The sequence below is a fragment of the Vulpes lagopus genome, chromosome 1 (assembly GCF_018345385.1).
Source record: "Vulpes lagopus strain Blue_001 chromosome 1, ASM1834538v1, whole genome shotgun sequence".
Classification (NCBI taxonomy): domain Eukaryota; kingdom Metazoa; phylum Chordata; class Mammalia; order Carnivora; family Canidae; genus Vulpes; species Vulpes lagopus.
In genome coordinates, this window is record NC_054824.1 from 169,978,956 (window position 1) to 169,995,684 (window position 16,729).

A 16,729-nucleotide genomic window follows, 5' to 3' on the forward strand; every position below is an offset into this window, starting at 1 on the left:
ATCCTTAACATTCCTCATTTCTCTGTCCACAGTCTTTAATCTTTTGGGGCCCACAATCTGACTGGAAATGAGCTGAAAGCCAATGCATCACCAGAAACTGTCTCTGTGGACATGCACTCAGCCTTGCATACGGTCTCAGAGTACTCGAGGTGCTCTGAAGCCCTTTAAGGATCCCCAAGGAGGTCATGGGCTTCACACTGACAATATCTGCTCTAGGCTCATTTGGCACTTACCTCTGATCTTCGCCTCCATCTAAGGCAACATCTCTCACTGCCTTCTCTCATCCCCATTTATGCTATTTATCAGAAGAATCAGTGTTACATTTCATGATCTGACATCACCATTGGATGGCAAGCAAGCTGAAGGCAGAAACACGGTTTCATCTCCCCAGCGCCAGCACAGTGCGGAACACACAACATCACAGACAACAATTTCTTTGTTTCTTGGTGAATTGAGTGTGCTTACTGAACTGATCCTGTCCTATTTGTTTACCATGGCATGAATTGAGCATTATAACAAAAATATACCATTACACTGAAGTTTAAAGGATACCAAAAGTTCCCTAAGACTATAAAATGAAGCACCATAAAGAGCAGGCTAAGTCATATGCACAGAGATGTAGGGAAGCAAGGGCTGAAAGAAGCATCAGGTACTCATCCCGAGAGGGGAAGGGGCAGGAGCTGTTCAGAAGGGCAAGGGGACAGCAGTCTTTCATCAGCACTCCCCCTTCTCATCCCTTCAGTTCAAGGATGAGTAACCCAGGGGATTGGCTTTGTCAATAGATAAGGGGCAGCTTCCAGCTTCTAGATAGGCCCTCTGGGAGCCAGGTGGGCCATACAGTCAGGCTGCCCTTACACCCAGAAAGGAGGGGCGCTCCTGTGCCTCAGCTCCTCGCCAAAGTGCCAAGATCCTCATGCCTTGAGCCTGACCTCTGACCAGAAGGTGGGAGTCTGTGTCATCAGAAAAGAGCCATACTCTAGGCAGCTCTCTTGAAGAGTGCCTTTATCCTGGTAATGCCACTCACTTGTTCCGCCCTTTTGTCACCCACTCCTCTGCCACCCGGCGACGCTCTGAGACACTCAGGGACAGGCCTTCTCCCGTTGTGCCATTCACTGTTCCAAACAGAGAGACAGTTAGTGGGGCCAACCAATTCCTTTTGCTCCTCTAACACCAACATTGAAGTCAGACCTCCCTGCTTAAGAGGAAGGGGGGAAAGATCAGAGGATGGAATCTGGATGGGAAATGCCATGTTTCCATTTGTATCTAAAATTTTTTTTAAGACTTTTTTTTTAAATTTTCACCTTGTTCAAAGCAGCAGGCAGGTGAATTATGACTTGTAATTACAAATCTGTCCTTGCTATCAGGGACAGATAGCAAGTACTTGAATACAGACTTAGATAACTATCCTCATTTTAGGCAACCCTCTAAACACACCTCCCAGTTCTATTATTTGGCTTGAATGGCAGGAAAATCAACACCGCCCAGTACTGGGATGTCAAAGGGGCATAAGTGGGAGTTACAAGGACAGTGGTGCATACTACAGGTCTACAATGACCTCAGGTTATAGTTTTACATGATGAGCAGATTCTAGGACAATCTTGCCATGGTAATTCATAAGAAAACACCAAGGATATTAATATTTCTTGTTTAAGCATTCTTGCGTGGTTACTTATCCTCACAACAACCCTGCAAAGTACAAACGATGCTTCTCATTTACAGATGAAAAAGATGAGTTTCTGAATCACTAAATTTGAAACCAGAGCTGTGTGTTTCCAAAACTTTCCCTTCTAATACAATAATCTCTTAATGGACCACAGAAAGTATGCAAATGGCACTAGGATACATTACTGGGACCTAATGCATATGGCAGCATTTTGGATCTCCAAATACTGAGCACTCAGCTGGGGTAGAGAAGCAAGGGTGAGAGTAGGAAAGAGTGTTTTTATCACTCTTTTGGGCTCTTGAGACACTTCAAGTATGCTCTACTAGTAGAAATGTTCCTGTTTCTTCCCTATACCCAGGGGAGATCTGTGGCCGTTTGGAGAATAAGAATCAGTCTTCCCCGACCATGGCTTGGAGTTGTAGGGGGACACCAAATGATTCTGTAATCAGATTCTGGTTTTGACACGTGCTCTGAACACCTTTTTGCAGTTTTAATCTGCCTTGATTATGACCTTGTACTTCCAGTCCTTGAGGGGCCCCTGTTGGTAGAATACTAGCTTGAAAAAAAGCTATAGTGTCCAGTTTAAGGGGCCAAGCACCCAGAACACTAGGCAAGGGGCAACTCAATCATAGGTAAGTATAGTTCTCAGTCCTAAAATGTTCAAGGTCTGATTTTTAAAATTTCTACTGTCTGTGACATAAATGAGGGTAATGCTGGACCTGTGACTCTTTTGTGTTCTGAATTTAGAGCCTTTCTACATTTATTGTATGAAAGGTCTGGGTGAAGACACAATAAAGCTCATTCTTAAGAGAGAGAGGTCTGGATTTTGCTATTACTCTACCATTTCTTGGCTAAGTGCCTCTAGGCACTGTAAATAATATATCTGAGCCATAAATTTTCTTCTTTAAGTTGGGATAAAAACAATACCTTATCTGTTTTGAAGGTACACCACCAAATTAGATAATCTCTTGAGGTACTTTCCAGGTCTAAAATTGATGAGTCTACAGATTCCCAAATTTTACTTAGCTTAGCTAGGCTCAATCATAACTTATGACACAAGATACTGTGACTCCCTAACTAGTAACCAGGTGACAGCTACTTTCTAAGGAGTGGACTAGAGATATGTAGAGAAATCTCTAAAGATGACTCACCAAAAATATTCTTCACTCCCTGTTCTTCCACAAGATAATCCACATACTGACCAATGACTGAAAAGTTGATTTCTCTAAAGGACATGGGAAAAAAAAGGTTAAAATAATGTATATTTAGTCTTTATTTTTTTTTATTTAGTCTTTAGATTATTATTCAACCAATCCTCAAATCTATAAGTGGCTCTCTTTTGTTAATAGTTATTAAAAGTCCACCCAGCCGTATTATACTAAGCAAAATAAGTCAGTCAGAAAAAGACAAATACCATATAATTTCACTCCTATGTGGAGTTTAAGAAACAAAATAGATGAACAGAGGGGAAGGGAAGGAAAAGTAAAATAAGATGAAAATTGAGAGGGAAGCAAACCATAAAAGATGCTGAACTAAGGAAACAAACTGAGGGTTGTTGGAGGGGAGGTGTGTAGGGGGATGGGGTAGCTGGGTGATGGGCATTAAGGAGGGCAACTGGTGTAATGAGCATTGGGTGTTATATGTAACTGATGAATCACTAAATTCTACCCCTGAAACTAATAATATACTCTATGTTAACTAAATTGAATTAAAAAAAAAAAGTCCACCTACCTAGTTTGTAAAATTCTTAGCTTGCTCTAAATAACCCCTGGATTTTTCCTTCTTTCCTTTTTTTTTTTCCTTGCTTTTTTTGAATTTAGTGATTTTTCAATCAAAATGCAGGTGAGGATGATGGGGGATGGAGAGTGAAAATCCAAAGGAAAACTGTGGCTATGGCTAGCAGGTATTAAATATCACAGAACCCACAGTTACATTGCCAAGAACAAAAAGTACTAGTTGGCTTCCATTTACATTTTGTGGATGGGGCCAGAGAATTAAGTTTCATTTCAATCTTATTAACATCTTTTTCATCTTATTATATTCCTTGACAAACAAAAAAAAATCAATCTGATGCATATAAAAAACAAAAAAAAATCAAATGCAGTTATCACAGGTAATAGGAACAGGAGAGATAAAAGCAAAGAATGCACAGGTGATCACTGCTCACAACATGCAAATGACAGCTGAGCCAGCCACTTGGGAAGACCTGCTTTAAAGAGAGCAGACTCCCTCCTTGATGGCTCCTGGTATTTTAACCTTGCTCTCCCTGCCCCACCTGCTCAAATGCCAAATTATGGCCTCTGTCTTGCTGAGCAGGGAGGCTCCCTGAATGCACAACAGCACCAAATTTAGGTTGTTTTCACCTAAAGGGAGGATGGGCAAGTTATCTGCCTAGATAATCTATCTCAACACCCTCACTTAGGTGGGCTTGACCTGTGCAACTTGAAATGTCTACGCCTCAGACATTCCTGACCATTTGGAACTGGCTCCTGGCTGCTTCCACCAGCCCATCACCACTTGGGATAAGCTCTGAGATGCAGGAACCATCAGCAGCAGCTTTGTTTGCATATGAACTCAGATTTTTGACCAATAATGTCCATCCTGCTAATGCAAGCAACCAGGAAAGAGCTCCCAATCACACTTCCAAATCACAGGTTGGAAACTGGAAATAAACCTAGTGGGCAACAGCCTGCATTAGAATCACAGATTTCAATATGGTGGCTCCTGTACACTTTCACTGAAACCTTGACACCTCCTCAATCCTATTCCAGCCTGTGTACTCAAGATCACCTAGAGTAGGCTTGGCTTCTTCACCAAGGAGGAGCCTGTAGAGCTTCAGATGGTCAAGGGCTGGTAGGTAATTGTACTCACTTTGATGTGTGTTTTTTTGGTTTGATCTAATGTTTCTTTGGAAAGGGAAGTGAGAGAGCTTGTTTCCATTTTCAGAAATACTTAAGGAGAGAAACTGTTTCTGTTAGGGGGTGTATGTGTATATCTCCAAATTGGACTCTAATCTCAGTTAGGGACCCATTCTGTGAGTAGGCCTCTAATGGCCTGTCTAGTACATGGGCTCAGCACTCTACCTGGCTCCACTGAAACAATCATTGCTGCTGTCACTACTCCCTCATGACAAAACCCAGAAATACCTCACACCCTCAGCAAAGTTCATCTCTCTCTTACTATGAGGATGATCTTGTAAATTGTTTATGCACACCCTCCAGGCTAGAGCAAGGACCTCGTGAAGGTAGGCACTGTGCCATTTATACCTTACAATCCCTAGTCTGCACCTGGCAGAGTGTGGAAGCTCAATGATGATGAAAGTCTCATGATCTCTGCCTTAAAAGCAGCTTATCCCCACACCTGCAGGTTACACTTAAACTTCACTATTAACTGAAGAAAGGAGATGGCACAGTATACAAATAACTAGAATATTGATGAATATATATTGAAGGCTATGACTGAGTTAAAAAGTGTACAGCGGTTCAGATGAGGGATGAATCATCCCAATTAGGGAGGCCGCGAAAGGAGACTTCAAGGAGGTGGATCTGGAATAAAGAGGATGAAATCCTGTGCTTTCTTCCCTCTGATGTTCTTTGGTTGCTATCTGGCCCTGTGCTGGTGTCCTTCTCTTTCTAGGGAGATAGCTACACCCTTAGGCAGATCTAAGCCAGTTTCTTCTCCTTCCTCAGTGAACTCCACACTATTTTATGGCTTCAGTGGGTAGTGCTTACATCTACATTGATCCCGTCCTCCTATGCCTTTAGGCTTTGCTGGATGACAGCTGTAATTTCCCTTGGGTTAGGGATGCTAATTTGGGTGATACATTATCTATCCCTTCAAGAAGGCAGTTGGTTGCTTCTTATAGAACGTCCCTAGCCTACAGGAGTGACACTAATAATAGAATCTCTGGGCAGTGATAGAGTCACGCAAAAATGTCCTTGGATGGATAGTCTTTTGGAACTACCAAATCCTTAGAGAAAGAAAGGTTGTAAAGAGATGGCTCCTAAATATGTTTTGACTTCTATGATGTTAAAAATTGGTTTTCTTGTTTAAAAAAAAAATGAAAGCCAAAGATCTAACGAGGACAGGCCTACATTACTATGCAGCACCAAATGGCTGGGAAAAGCAGTGGCTGTCCCCTTTGGAGGCACAGAAGCTTCCCAGACCACCTCAGGGATTTCAGATCTCTGCCTGATGAGAGGTGCAAGTTTGCAGCCCTTCATGTTGTTGCTCAGTGGCTACAGTCACCAGTGAGCCCAGGGGAATCACGTAGAGCTGTTTCCATAGCTGTCACCAAAGTACCCCAACAGCAGGACCAGGGTGGGAGCGGGATGATAATTCTCTCTGGGTACTTAGCTCCCTTTCCTGTTTTCTCACTGTAATCTACCTCTCCGTGGTATGTCGGCTTATGTTTATTGCTGCAGGCACTGTATCAGGTATTTGGAAGTCACTAGAGATAAGGCAAGCAGTAAGACCAGATTATTCTCCTCCCTGCTGGATGGCCACTTGGGGCTCACTGCGCATAGGAGTGAGAAGTGGCACAAGCCAGTTCATTTCCAAAGGCAGGACTGGCTTTCCATGGCAATGTCTCTACCTTTGTGAGCCCTAAGAACACACTAAGTACTGCCACCTCGGCCGAGTAACCCAGAACCAAATCCCATGCTTGCTGAAGTCACTCCCCTACTTAATTCTGATTTAGGATCTTAATTTCAGTTCCCAGGAGTTTGGATTCCTTGCCGTAGGTCCATGATTTTCTTTTAATAAAAATACTTAACTTTTTTCATATTATAGAAGCTATGCGGTTTATTTTTGAAAGTACACACAATAAAAAAGGAGGGGAAAACCCACTCATTATCTCCTTGGAGATGATTACTCTTATTACATTTGACATTATTCTATTCACCAGTACAAAATACAGTATTTTCTTAAATAAGTATGGTCATACTGTACAAAGTATTGTAATATTTTTCACTTAGCATGTGGAGTATTTTCTCACAACTTCAGATCTTCTGTTCCTATACTGGCTACACAGCATTCCATCGTATAAACAAACAGAATTAATTTAGTGAATCCTCTACCCTTGGACATTTAGTTTACTTCCAAACTATGTAAGAGGAGAGAATGTTTATCCAATTATTTTTGACACAAATCGACGCCCTGAGTAGAAACAGTCTGAAATAGCATGTAGGCTGTATCTTTTCTCTTAGGGTAGAAGGGTAATAGAATTTTTCTAAAGTGGCTTTTCAGAGAAAAGTCTCTATTGCTATTCATTTCCTCTCCTGGTGTATGACATAAAGTGAAAGACTTTCATTTTGAGAATACAGAATCACCAGGCAGGTCTTTCCATAACTGGCATACTTGTCAAAAAATCTGATGTCCTTTTTTTTTTCTTTTTTTTGCCTTTTACATATAACTCTCAGCATTCAAAATCAGATGAGTTATGTGTGCTTTAGGCATAATAACTACTTGGCTACTTTAAAACTCCTTTGGTGGAGAAGTATTCAGAAACCACAGCTGCCCTGGCTTGCCAGAAAACATTCTGTTCTGGGAATCTGGGTCATGTAGTCTCCCAACACAGTGAAAAAGACAATACACAACTCCGACTCCAGTGGTCCAGGCCCTTTCTGACCGGGGTAACCGGTCTGTTTTTACTAAAGGGTGTTGTGAGGATTCCCATGGTGAAGCCAAAGGCATTTGAGGAAGAAAACAACTTTCTTCCTAACATTGCAGCCAATCTGAAATGGACTTTCTGTTTTAACAACTGCACCTGCTCCATGGGAAGAAGTGACTTCTTGAGACAACTAAAGGAAGCAAACATCTTCTACTCTAGTGTAGAAAGACGAGAGTTGAGATAGGTAGAGAAAGACCTTTCTCTCCAGCTATATGGCGAGGTGCAGCGTGTTAATGTTTAGGATCTTGGTCTCATCAACTGCAGAAACAGAAGTTGTGTTTCTCTCTCAGAGTTGTTATGAAGAGTAAATCAGAATATGGACATTAAAATGCCGGCATGACTGACACATAATAGTAGTTAGCCAATCAGTGTTAGCTTTTTTTCCTCATGAAATAACAAAATTTACCATTCACTGTGCTAGATGCTAAAGATAACAAAGATAAATAATAAACATGTTCAGTCCTTGTATATTGCTTGGTACTCAAAAAATATCTGTGGAATAAAGTGAAGCAGCTCAATGCTTGTTGGGAGAGACAGGCATGTAACAAACAGTTATTATAGTAGTTGTCATAAATAATTCTGATGTAATGTGAAAAGGCATGCACAGGCTGCTGTGGGATCATAGGGGAAGGACTCTCTAACTCTTTATTGGAAATGGGGAAGCACCACCAGAGGATGGTTTTGATGGATAAGTAGAAGTGTTCATGTGTGGTAGAGAGAGGAGAGGATGATGGGAGAAAAAGGCAGAGGAGACAGAATGTGTAAAGGCACAGAGAGAAGAAAGAACACAAAGTGTTTGGGGAAACAAATGTAGCAGGAGAAGTATCCTGGGCAGTCTGGGCTTTAATTTTAGATCAGTTCATCTCAGACTTTATGGTGCTAAAGGGACAGTTAAAATGCACATTCTGATTCAGTGGTATGTAGTAGGGCCTGAAATTCTGGTTTTCTAGCAAGTTCCTATGTGATGTAGAGCAAATAGTCCATGGACCATATGATGAGTAGTAAGCCTGAGACAAAAAGGAGTCAGCAGAGATTCTTAACACCAGAGGCTACCCTCTCTGAATTCAAATGGGCCTTGGAGATGATACGGCCGAACCCTTTACTCTGACAGAGAACTTTTAACAGGTGACAAGGCCTCCCCAGAGTCAGACAGCTAGTTGATGGTAAAGTTGGAGCTCAAGAACCCAGATACTCTAACTAAAACCCATTTAACTACGTTCTTCCTGCCAACTTCTCCACTTTAAACATCAACTTATTTTCAGATTTGAATCTGAGTATTTCTTAGAATTATAAAGAAAAAAGGACGCAGGGCAACAGCTCTTGTTCAGCCATTCTTAATCATGGAGACTGTGGCCTACGTTATGAGCCAGGTTAGGAAAACACCCCTGATGGCAGGTCACCTAGCCAGAATTTCCAGTTATTCGATTCCATTGGACCCTTCTTTCCAGAAACATGTCAGAAGTTCACACTTCCCTGCGGGCAAGGAGGCAAATGCCGACCTGCTCTCGGTGGCTGCTCCAATCCTGTTTTGTACCCACAGTAATGTTTGGATGGAGCAGATGGTGGGAGAAAGGGGAGCTAATATAGCTTACAAGCCTACTACATGCCATGTACTGACATACGTTTTAATTTAATTTAATTCTTAAGACCCTCGCAAAAAAAAAAAAATGCATTCTTATTTTGATCTCACACATCAGGAAAGTAAAGGTCCTAGAACGTCCTGGGAGGGAAAAGAATTGATGAAAAAAGAAGAAACAGAGAAATAGAGGAAGCAGGGCCAGAGGTCTTGGGGGATAGAGAAGGATCCAGAAAAGCAGAGTCATTTATCTCCATACACAGGGTCTGGCGTCCTCTGGAAAATAGCAGAACAGGGAGGAAGAACACACCAACACACTGAGTCCCACATGTACAAATGAGACTGTTTGAGAAGTGTCTTCTAGGCTGAGGGGTCTGATTAAAAAGGTTACAGCAGCATCAACCAGATGTAGTGCTGGGAGCCTGCAAACAGAATCCTTCTCAATAACAGGAAGTGAATCCTGCCTGCCCATGCAATCACATGATTTATCTATTTTATTGGCCTCACAAGTGGCTAGCACATCCACAAAGAGCTGACTTCAGCCTTTCCTCGGAACTTACGGAGATGGAGAAGCAACAGAAAAGAAATTGCTATGAATCACTGAGTAATCTAAATGCTATCTCAGCATGAATTTGATTTAGATCTAGTCAGGATGGGATTTTTCATGAAATTGAGAAGCTGGAAGTCTTGAACTCCAGTGATCTAAGGGTAAACTGTGATTCGGCCAACTTGGAATGAGAATACTAAGTCCTAAGAAACTTCAATATTTTAAAGGGGTAGGGTAGGGGCACCTGGGTGGCTCAGTTGTTTGTCTGCCTTTGGCTTAGGTTATGATCCCAAGGTTCTGGGATGGAGCCCTGAGTTGGGCTCCCTGCTTAGCAGGAAGCCTGTTTTTCCCCTCTCCCAGCCACTCCCCCTGCTTGTGCTCTCTGTCAAATAAATAAACAAAATATTTTATTTATTTATTTATTTTTAAATTATTTAATTTATTTATTCATGAGAGAGAGAAGCAGAGACATAGGCAGAGGGAAAAGCAGGCTCCATGCAGGGAGCCTGATGCGGGACTTGATCCCGGGACCCCAGGATCATGCCCTGGGACGAAGGTAGGCGTTAAACCACTGAGTTACCCAGGGATCCCCTAAACAAAATATTTTAAAAAATAAAGGAGTAGGGTAAAGGTTTGCAAATTCAGCAACAGAAGACCAAACTAACTAAAAGCTTTTCTTAAAGATACTTTAAGTGCCACACCTTCCTTTTATTCCCATCTGATGCCACAATAATGGTTCAAAGGAACCTACTGACCTAAGTGCATCCTGACCCTGTGCAGAGCACCATTATGTGGATTATCTCGCTTTGACGCTCAGAACTCCACCATGCAGGTTAATTATCATTATATTTTAAAAAGAAAGAAACCAGAGGCTTAAAGAAGCTAGAATTCTGTTTTGGCAGACTGAGCCCCCTAACATGTCAAATGTATTTAGATAAATCCCCTTATGTTCATGCAATGTCCAGAGGGGTTATACACAGCATGTGGACACCCATGGCACATGACCGTTAGCTGACAGTACAAGCAAAGGACTGCCATAACATTCGCCTGGGAGTTAAGTGCTTGTTTGGATAATGAGTTCTCAGCAATCATCTGTTGCTACCTCTCACTCCTGCAGGCCCCCAACATTTAACCCATGTGGAAATGAGACTGTAAATATACTAAGGGGTCCATCCTGCAGTTAACTTTCCCAATTTCCTCAGGGTAGGACATTTTCATCACATCTGTGAATAGCCTGAAGTGGAATCATGCAGCTACCTAGGGACAGGATCTAGAAGGGCCCAGGCCAGGGCTTTGGAGCAAATTCTGCTAAAATGAGATTCTCCTTATCCAACTCCACTGGCCTTATTTGGGAAAGTCAGGGCAAATCCAAAACGAATTTCTTTTGTGGAGCTACCGACACTGGGAGAAAGGCAAGATCCTATTTCACCTTCTCTCTTTCTGCAGTTTGTGATATAGAGACCTCTTCTCTGACTTGGGATTAGAGACAGTACAGAGAGGATGACAGAAATAGCTACCTGGCAACAGTACCACAGAGATCTAAGTGACTGCTGTTAGAACTTCTGTCCATTTTGGTGGAGGGAGAACAGACCCCCTTAGGTCCCAAATGATAGTTACCCATGCTCAGTCATTGGTGTGATGGTTGCAGCAACAAGACCTTGAAGCTTCTTCTTCGGGGAGGCCATTGAGCTGCTGAAAAAAGTCTGCAAAACATACAGTGCAATTCCTCTCCTTCTTCAAGGAATGTCAATTAATGATAAAACTCCCAGGCAAAGTCCATTCCCAGTTTAGAACTATGAAGAATGCTTATACGTACACAAACACTCAGAACAAACGAACAGAATGTAAAATGTAGAGCTTAATTCTGCAGAGGAGGAGACTATTTTTAAAGACAAGAGAAGCGGGGAGGCGAGAAGGGTGCAGTGTGCTGGGATAGAACTATCAGAAAGGCCTCCCACTTTATACAGGTGATTCAGGCAGTCTAAAACCTTGAGGAGCAGGGGTAAGTAACAGCAGACTCAAGAAGGAACATGAATCTAACTCAGGGAGGTCAAATACATAAAGAAACTATTACCTAAATTATAATATAGTCAGGAGAAAAAGGAAATCCCTTTTTCCATATCTTCATTCTTTTAAGCAATGATCTCACCTAAATCCAGCGCTTACAAGTTTTAAGGGCTTCAGTGTGATCTGCTTCACTATCTTCAGATTTCCCTTTCATATTCTAATTTTGACCAGTTCTGCCCTGTTTTCCCGCCTCTAGTAAACCATGTAAATTCCATCATAAGTGTTTATGCACCTCTCAACCCACTAGACCAAGCTCCCAAGGACAGGGAATACATTTCATTTGTCTTTGCTTTTCCTGTGCTGAGTTACCTGCTGGACACCTTATGTTCAATTAAAAAGTGATGAATATGTGAGTAACTGAGTGAGGTGTTTAAACTGTAGCTGGATGATGACTTCCACACACAGGGAGATCTGCTGAGAGACTCAACCTGACTCTACTCATTTGGGGCAAAAGGGATCTCTCACCATCTGGCAGACAGTACACCTGTCTAAACTAGTGGAAGAAAGTCTAGAGGTTGTTGAAAACAGGCAATGAGAGGCAACAGAGTATCATAGCTAATAGCTTCGATTCCACAGGCTGACCACTAGTTCAGTTATCATCTTTGCCATTTACTAGTTATAGAAGTGCATTATTTTTTGAGCTGTAAGACATAAAAATTCAAAGCCACAAATGCAAAGTCTAACAACTACAGAAGAAAATACAATCAGATAGTATTTCGTGACAATTAAACAAAAGATGGTTGGCTTAAAGCAAGCCCAGTGATGCCTATATGTAATGGACAAGATGGGGTATATCACAGTTCTGAAGTCACTGGCACATTTAAAATCCCAGTGCCTACTATACTTAAATTTGACCTACATAATGCAGTGATTACAAACTATTTCATTTTGTTTGCTCTTTAAAACTGTTCATCTCATCTCTCTAAACGGGAATATAAACTTATGGAGTACAAAGATCATATCTTCTACTCTTTCTATATCCCCCAAGAGTTCTGGCTTGGGAGTGCCCTTAAAATCTGAAACAGGACAAAACAAGGGAAAAGACATGAAAGGGCACAGGATGGCAAAATGTACTGCTTTTGTAGGAAACCAACAAGATACTTCGCCTTATAGGTATGTGCCTAGCCAAACTTGCTCCTGAAATTAAGCCCAAATCCTTCAAGTAGCTTTGCTCTGTACAAAAGGGCAATAAAGGGGCACCTTATCTGATATATGGGATACTAGGATTTCTCGGACTTTTCCTACTTTGAAGATGAAACTAAAATCCTGTTAGAGGTTTTGAGAGATAAATGGGAGTCCACCAGGAAAACACAAGGCCATGACACAGGCCCTGTCCATCCCAGAGGAATGTCAGTGCATTAACTGAGATGGATGCTATGCCTGCTGCAAATCCTCACCCAGTACTCCTACAAGCATCTGAACTCCAGATACCTCAAAGTGAACCTGCCAACCTGTCCCCTCAGATTTCTTCCTTTGTTCCTTACAGTGGAGGGGTTGGAGCACTAGCTCTGGAGTCAAACGTCATGGGTCTGCATCCTGGCTCCACCACTTACCAGCGGGGTGCCCCTGGAACTGTTATTCACCTTCTCTGTGCTTTCGTTTTCACTCCTGTAAATAACAGTAGTCATAGTTCATAGGTTGTTGAAATTACATGAATTAATTCTTATAGAGTGATTTAACAAGAGAGCCAGGCACATAGTAAGTACAACTATGAAGTTTTGTCAGATGGCTACAGGATGTTAGCAAGGATCGTTTGTTTTTTACCAGGGCCTTCTTTCCTGCCATTTCAGCTTTACTGGTACTGCTTCTCCGACTCTCACTACTCTGGTCCATCCAGGGACTAAGTCGTTTCAATGTTCTTCTCTTCCTTCCCTACAATCCTTCCCTCCCCCACCCCTTACTGCCCCTCTCAGAATTTACCCTTTGTTACTTCTTATCTAGACCAACAAGCACAACCTCAGGAACAAGGGGCCCAAAGGGACTCAAGAAGGCTCAAGTGATAAGACTCTCAAGAGCCAGGTTCATTGCTAAAAGTCTCTTGATTCAAACACTACCAGGCTGTTCACACTAGACTTCTGTATTCTGAGCTTTCAGCTGCATCCATTTCATATTTAGGGCAATGGCATTGACATTCTTAGGACTGTCAGAAGCTTGGATGGGTAGTTTTATATCTGCTTTTGATCAAAAGAAATAAAATCAAGTGCATGTACATGCAGTGCGGTTAAAAAATTTCAGAAACATAGAGCCTGTGGGGGTGTGGGGTCAGAATTGGGAATGATTGCTCTTATCCCCACTCTCCTCCATCAATCCACACAGACTGCCCGGCTAATCTCCTGGCAGCACAGACATTTCTGGTCCTGCCTTTGCCCTGCTCAGAAAGGCCAATAACTTCCCCCGTGGCTCCTGTAGGAGAAATAACCAAACTCTCTGGTCTAGGTCTCTGTATAGATCTCTTCATGCCGGAATGCACCTGCTCAACTGATCGCAGTTGCTCCTCCCTACCTTGTCTGGCCTGCTTCTTTTCTCCTGAAGCGCTCTCATCAGGAATGACATCTCCCACTTGAGGCCCTCGAGGCCAGCCAACTTTTAAAACTCACCGGAAAGCTAGCAAACATTCCCTGATCTGCCAAGATAATTTCTTATTCCTCAAACACTTGCTTTTCCTTAAAAACTGCATCAGTTATTAGGCTCTTCTACAAGACAAGCCACCAGGGGGCAGGAACAGCTTCAAAAATCTATCTTTTTGCACAGAGCCATACACTAAATGAGCAAAATTTGCTGATTCTGTGAACACTGAAACTCCAGGAAGAGAAGGGGGAAAAGGTCACAACAACGGTAACAGATAATGGTTGCTATTTTGTAAGTTTGAATTTTAAAGAAACTAGGTAATGCCAAGCTTTAGTATTCTTTATAGTGTGTATCGGAAGCAAATAGAATGTTCTCCAGCCTAAGGCTTGACGTGAATTTTGTATGTTAACACTGAAACGCTGGGAAGGGGCTATTACTCTCGAAATCTTGTACCTCTACTCACAGAAGACACTAAGTACAAAGAATTCAAGTTGCCTAAGTCAAATCTTCTTAAAACGACACAGTTAAAAATATAAAAGTCTCTTGGGGGAAAAGGATGCGGTTCTGGGTATGGTGTATGACTCGAAAACTACATGGAAAGGAAACAGAAAATGGAGAAACTAACGAAACAAACACAGAAAGAAAACCCAGAAATACAAGCAAGTTCCCACGGACAGAAGGGGTTTCGCTCCACCGCTGCCTCGGGGCACTTAGAGCGAAGGAGCCCTCGAGAAAGCCCCCGGGCCGGGAAGCCTCCGGGCGGGAGAGCCCCGCTTCCAGCCGCTCTGCCCTCGCCTCCTCCGGCCCTTCTCGCCCCCTCCCAGCCCCGAGTCCCGTCCCGCGTCCCTCGGCCCCAGCCTCCCGGGGGCTGGCTCTCTGCGGCCCCCGCCGCGCTCACCCGCCGCGCGCCCGTCCGCCGCTGCCCGCCGCGCCTCTCCCCGCGCCGCCGCGAGCCGCCCGCCGCGCCCCTCCCCTCCCCTCCCCGCCGCCGCCCCGCTGCGCCCCCTGCCGCCCCGCTGCGCCCCTCCCCTCCCCGCCGCCGCTGCGCCCCCTGCCGCCCCCCTGCCCCCGCCGCCCCGCTGCGCCCCCTGCCGCCACGCCGCGCCCCTGCCCCCGCCCCGCTGCGCCGCCTGCCGCCCCCCTGCCCCTAGCGCCGCCCCGCTGCGCCTCTTCCCTGCCACCGAGAGCCGTCCTGCCGCGCCCCTGCCCCGCTGCGCCCCCTGCCGCCCCACACCAGGTGCTCCCGCCACCCCGCTGCGCCCCTGCCCCCGCCGTCCCCCCCGCCGCCCCGCTGCGCCCCCTGCCGCCCCGCTGTGCCCCTGCCCCCGCCGCCGCCCCGCTGCGCCCCCTGCCGCCCCGCTGTGCCCCTGTCCCCGCCCCGCCGCGCCCCCCGCCGCCCCGCACCACGTGCCCCCACGCCGGGCCGGGGCTGCAGGGCCCGCGGCTCTATTCCGGCGGGGCCCCGAGACCCTGCGCACGCGCGCGGCTTCCCTTCCCTCCGCTCCCTGGACGGCCGGGGCGAGGCCCGGGGCTGCGAGCACCTGAGCGGGCTCCGCGGTTCCCGCCGCGTGGGGCCGGGCGCCCGGATTCCGGAGGCAAACTGCCTCTTGGTCCGCTGCTCAGCGGGTCCTCCCGCGGGCGGTGCCCCCGGGCTCCCTTTCGCCTTAGCTCCTCCCCGGGGCCCGCAGCAGGCCGGGCCGACCTCGGCTGAGGGCCTTGGACGGCTGCTTTCGGGAGCTCGCGGAGCGCCCTGCGGCCGGCCCCAGCCCCGCCTGCTCTCAAGCTCAGAGCCGGGACGGGGATGAGAAGCGGATTAGCTCCTAAAGCGGTAGCTTTCCGGAATATTCTGGAGAACAGTTGAAAGAGTTTTGAAAGGGAGGAGTCGTTCTAGACAAAAATTACTCCTCTACTTGCAGGAGTGTCCAGAGTTTATTTTCTAATATCGTGTGCTTATTGCTAATAAATCAAACACAGCCATAAACAAGGCCTCAGCTCCCTCTTGCTGAGGTGAATTAACCTCAATTTTCCGTAAAAGGCAGTACCGATGCTTGATTTCACTTAGCAAAAATAAATTTCCCAAAGGTCCTTCTAGTTTGCAACGTGCTTTAAAATCCATTAGAGAAGTTCTTTCATTGCACACAGCTCCAGAAATTAATTCATTTATCAATTCATAAAACAATCGTTTGTGGTGCGTACTAGTCTTTAAGTTCATATTTTACAGTTGGGGAAGCACCATCCCATCCGGTTCAGAGATTTAGAGAGTTTAAAGTGATTTGCCAAAGGCCAGCGTGCCTGCAAGTAGTTGAGTGGTATTTGGATTCCAGTAGTCTGAGAGATGATACTTTCTTTTTTAAATGAATTTTATTTATTTATTCATGAGAGACAGAGAGAGAGGCAGAGACACAGGCAGAGGGAGAAGCAGGCTTCGTGCAGGGAGCCCGATGCGGGACTCGATCCCAAGACATCAGACTCACACCCTGAACCAAAGGCAGACGCTCAACCGCTGAGCTACCCGGGTGTCCCGAGATGATACTTTGAGCCACTACTCTTATGTTATCCTGCAAAAAAGGAAAGAAAAAGGCCTAGGTGTATCTGTTTGTCTTGTAAGGTTGATAAGAATATTATATCCTACTGGGA

At 44.8% G+C, this 16,729-nt stretch overlaps 1 protein-coding gene across 10 annotated transcripts in view; it reads right to left on the reverse strand.

Annotated features, from left to right (window-relative positions):
* Positions 1–15,871, reverse strand: part of NPL (N-acetylneuraminate pyruvate lyase) — a 36,254-nt gene extending 20,383 nt beyond the window's left edge. For 3 of the 10 annotated variants that reach the window (XR_005988453.1, XR_005988452.1, XR_005988449.1), the window contains exons 1-5: positions 15,634–15,865; positions 13,078–13,132; positions 11,075–11,160; positions 2,815–2,888; positions 1,025–1,112 (exon numbers count right to left, since the gene is read on the reverse strand). Coding sequence is in view for 2 of the 10 variants with exons in the window: in XM_041759127.1 (XP_041615061.1) it covers positions 1,025–1,112; positions 2,815–2,888; positions 11,075–11,142 (230 nt within the window). In the remaining 8 variants the exon portion in view is untranslated. Of the gene's footprint in view, positions 1–1,024; positions 1,113–2,814; positions 2,889–11,074; positions 11,161–13,077; positions 13,133–14,990; positions 15,045–15,633 lie in introns of those variants that run through there. The other 7 variants (XR_005988463.1, XM_041759140.1, XR_005988451.1 and 4 more) reach the window with 6 other exon arrangements.
* Positions 15,872–16,729: the final 858 nt, after the last annotated feature.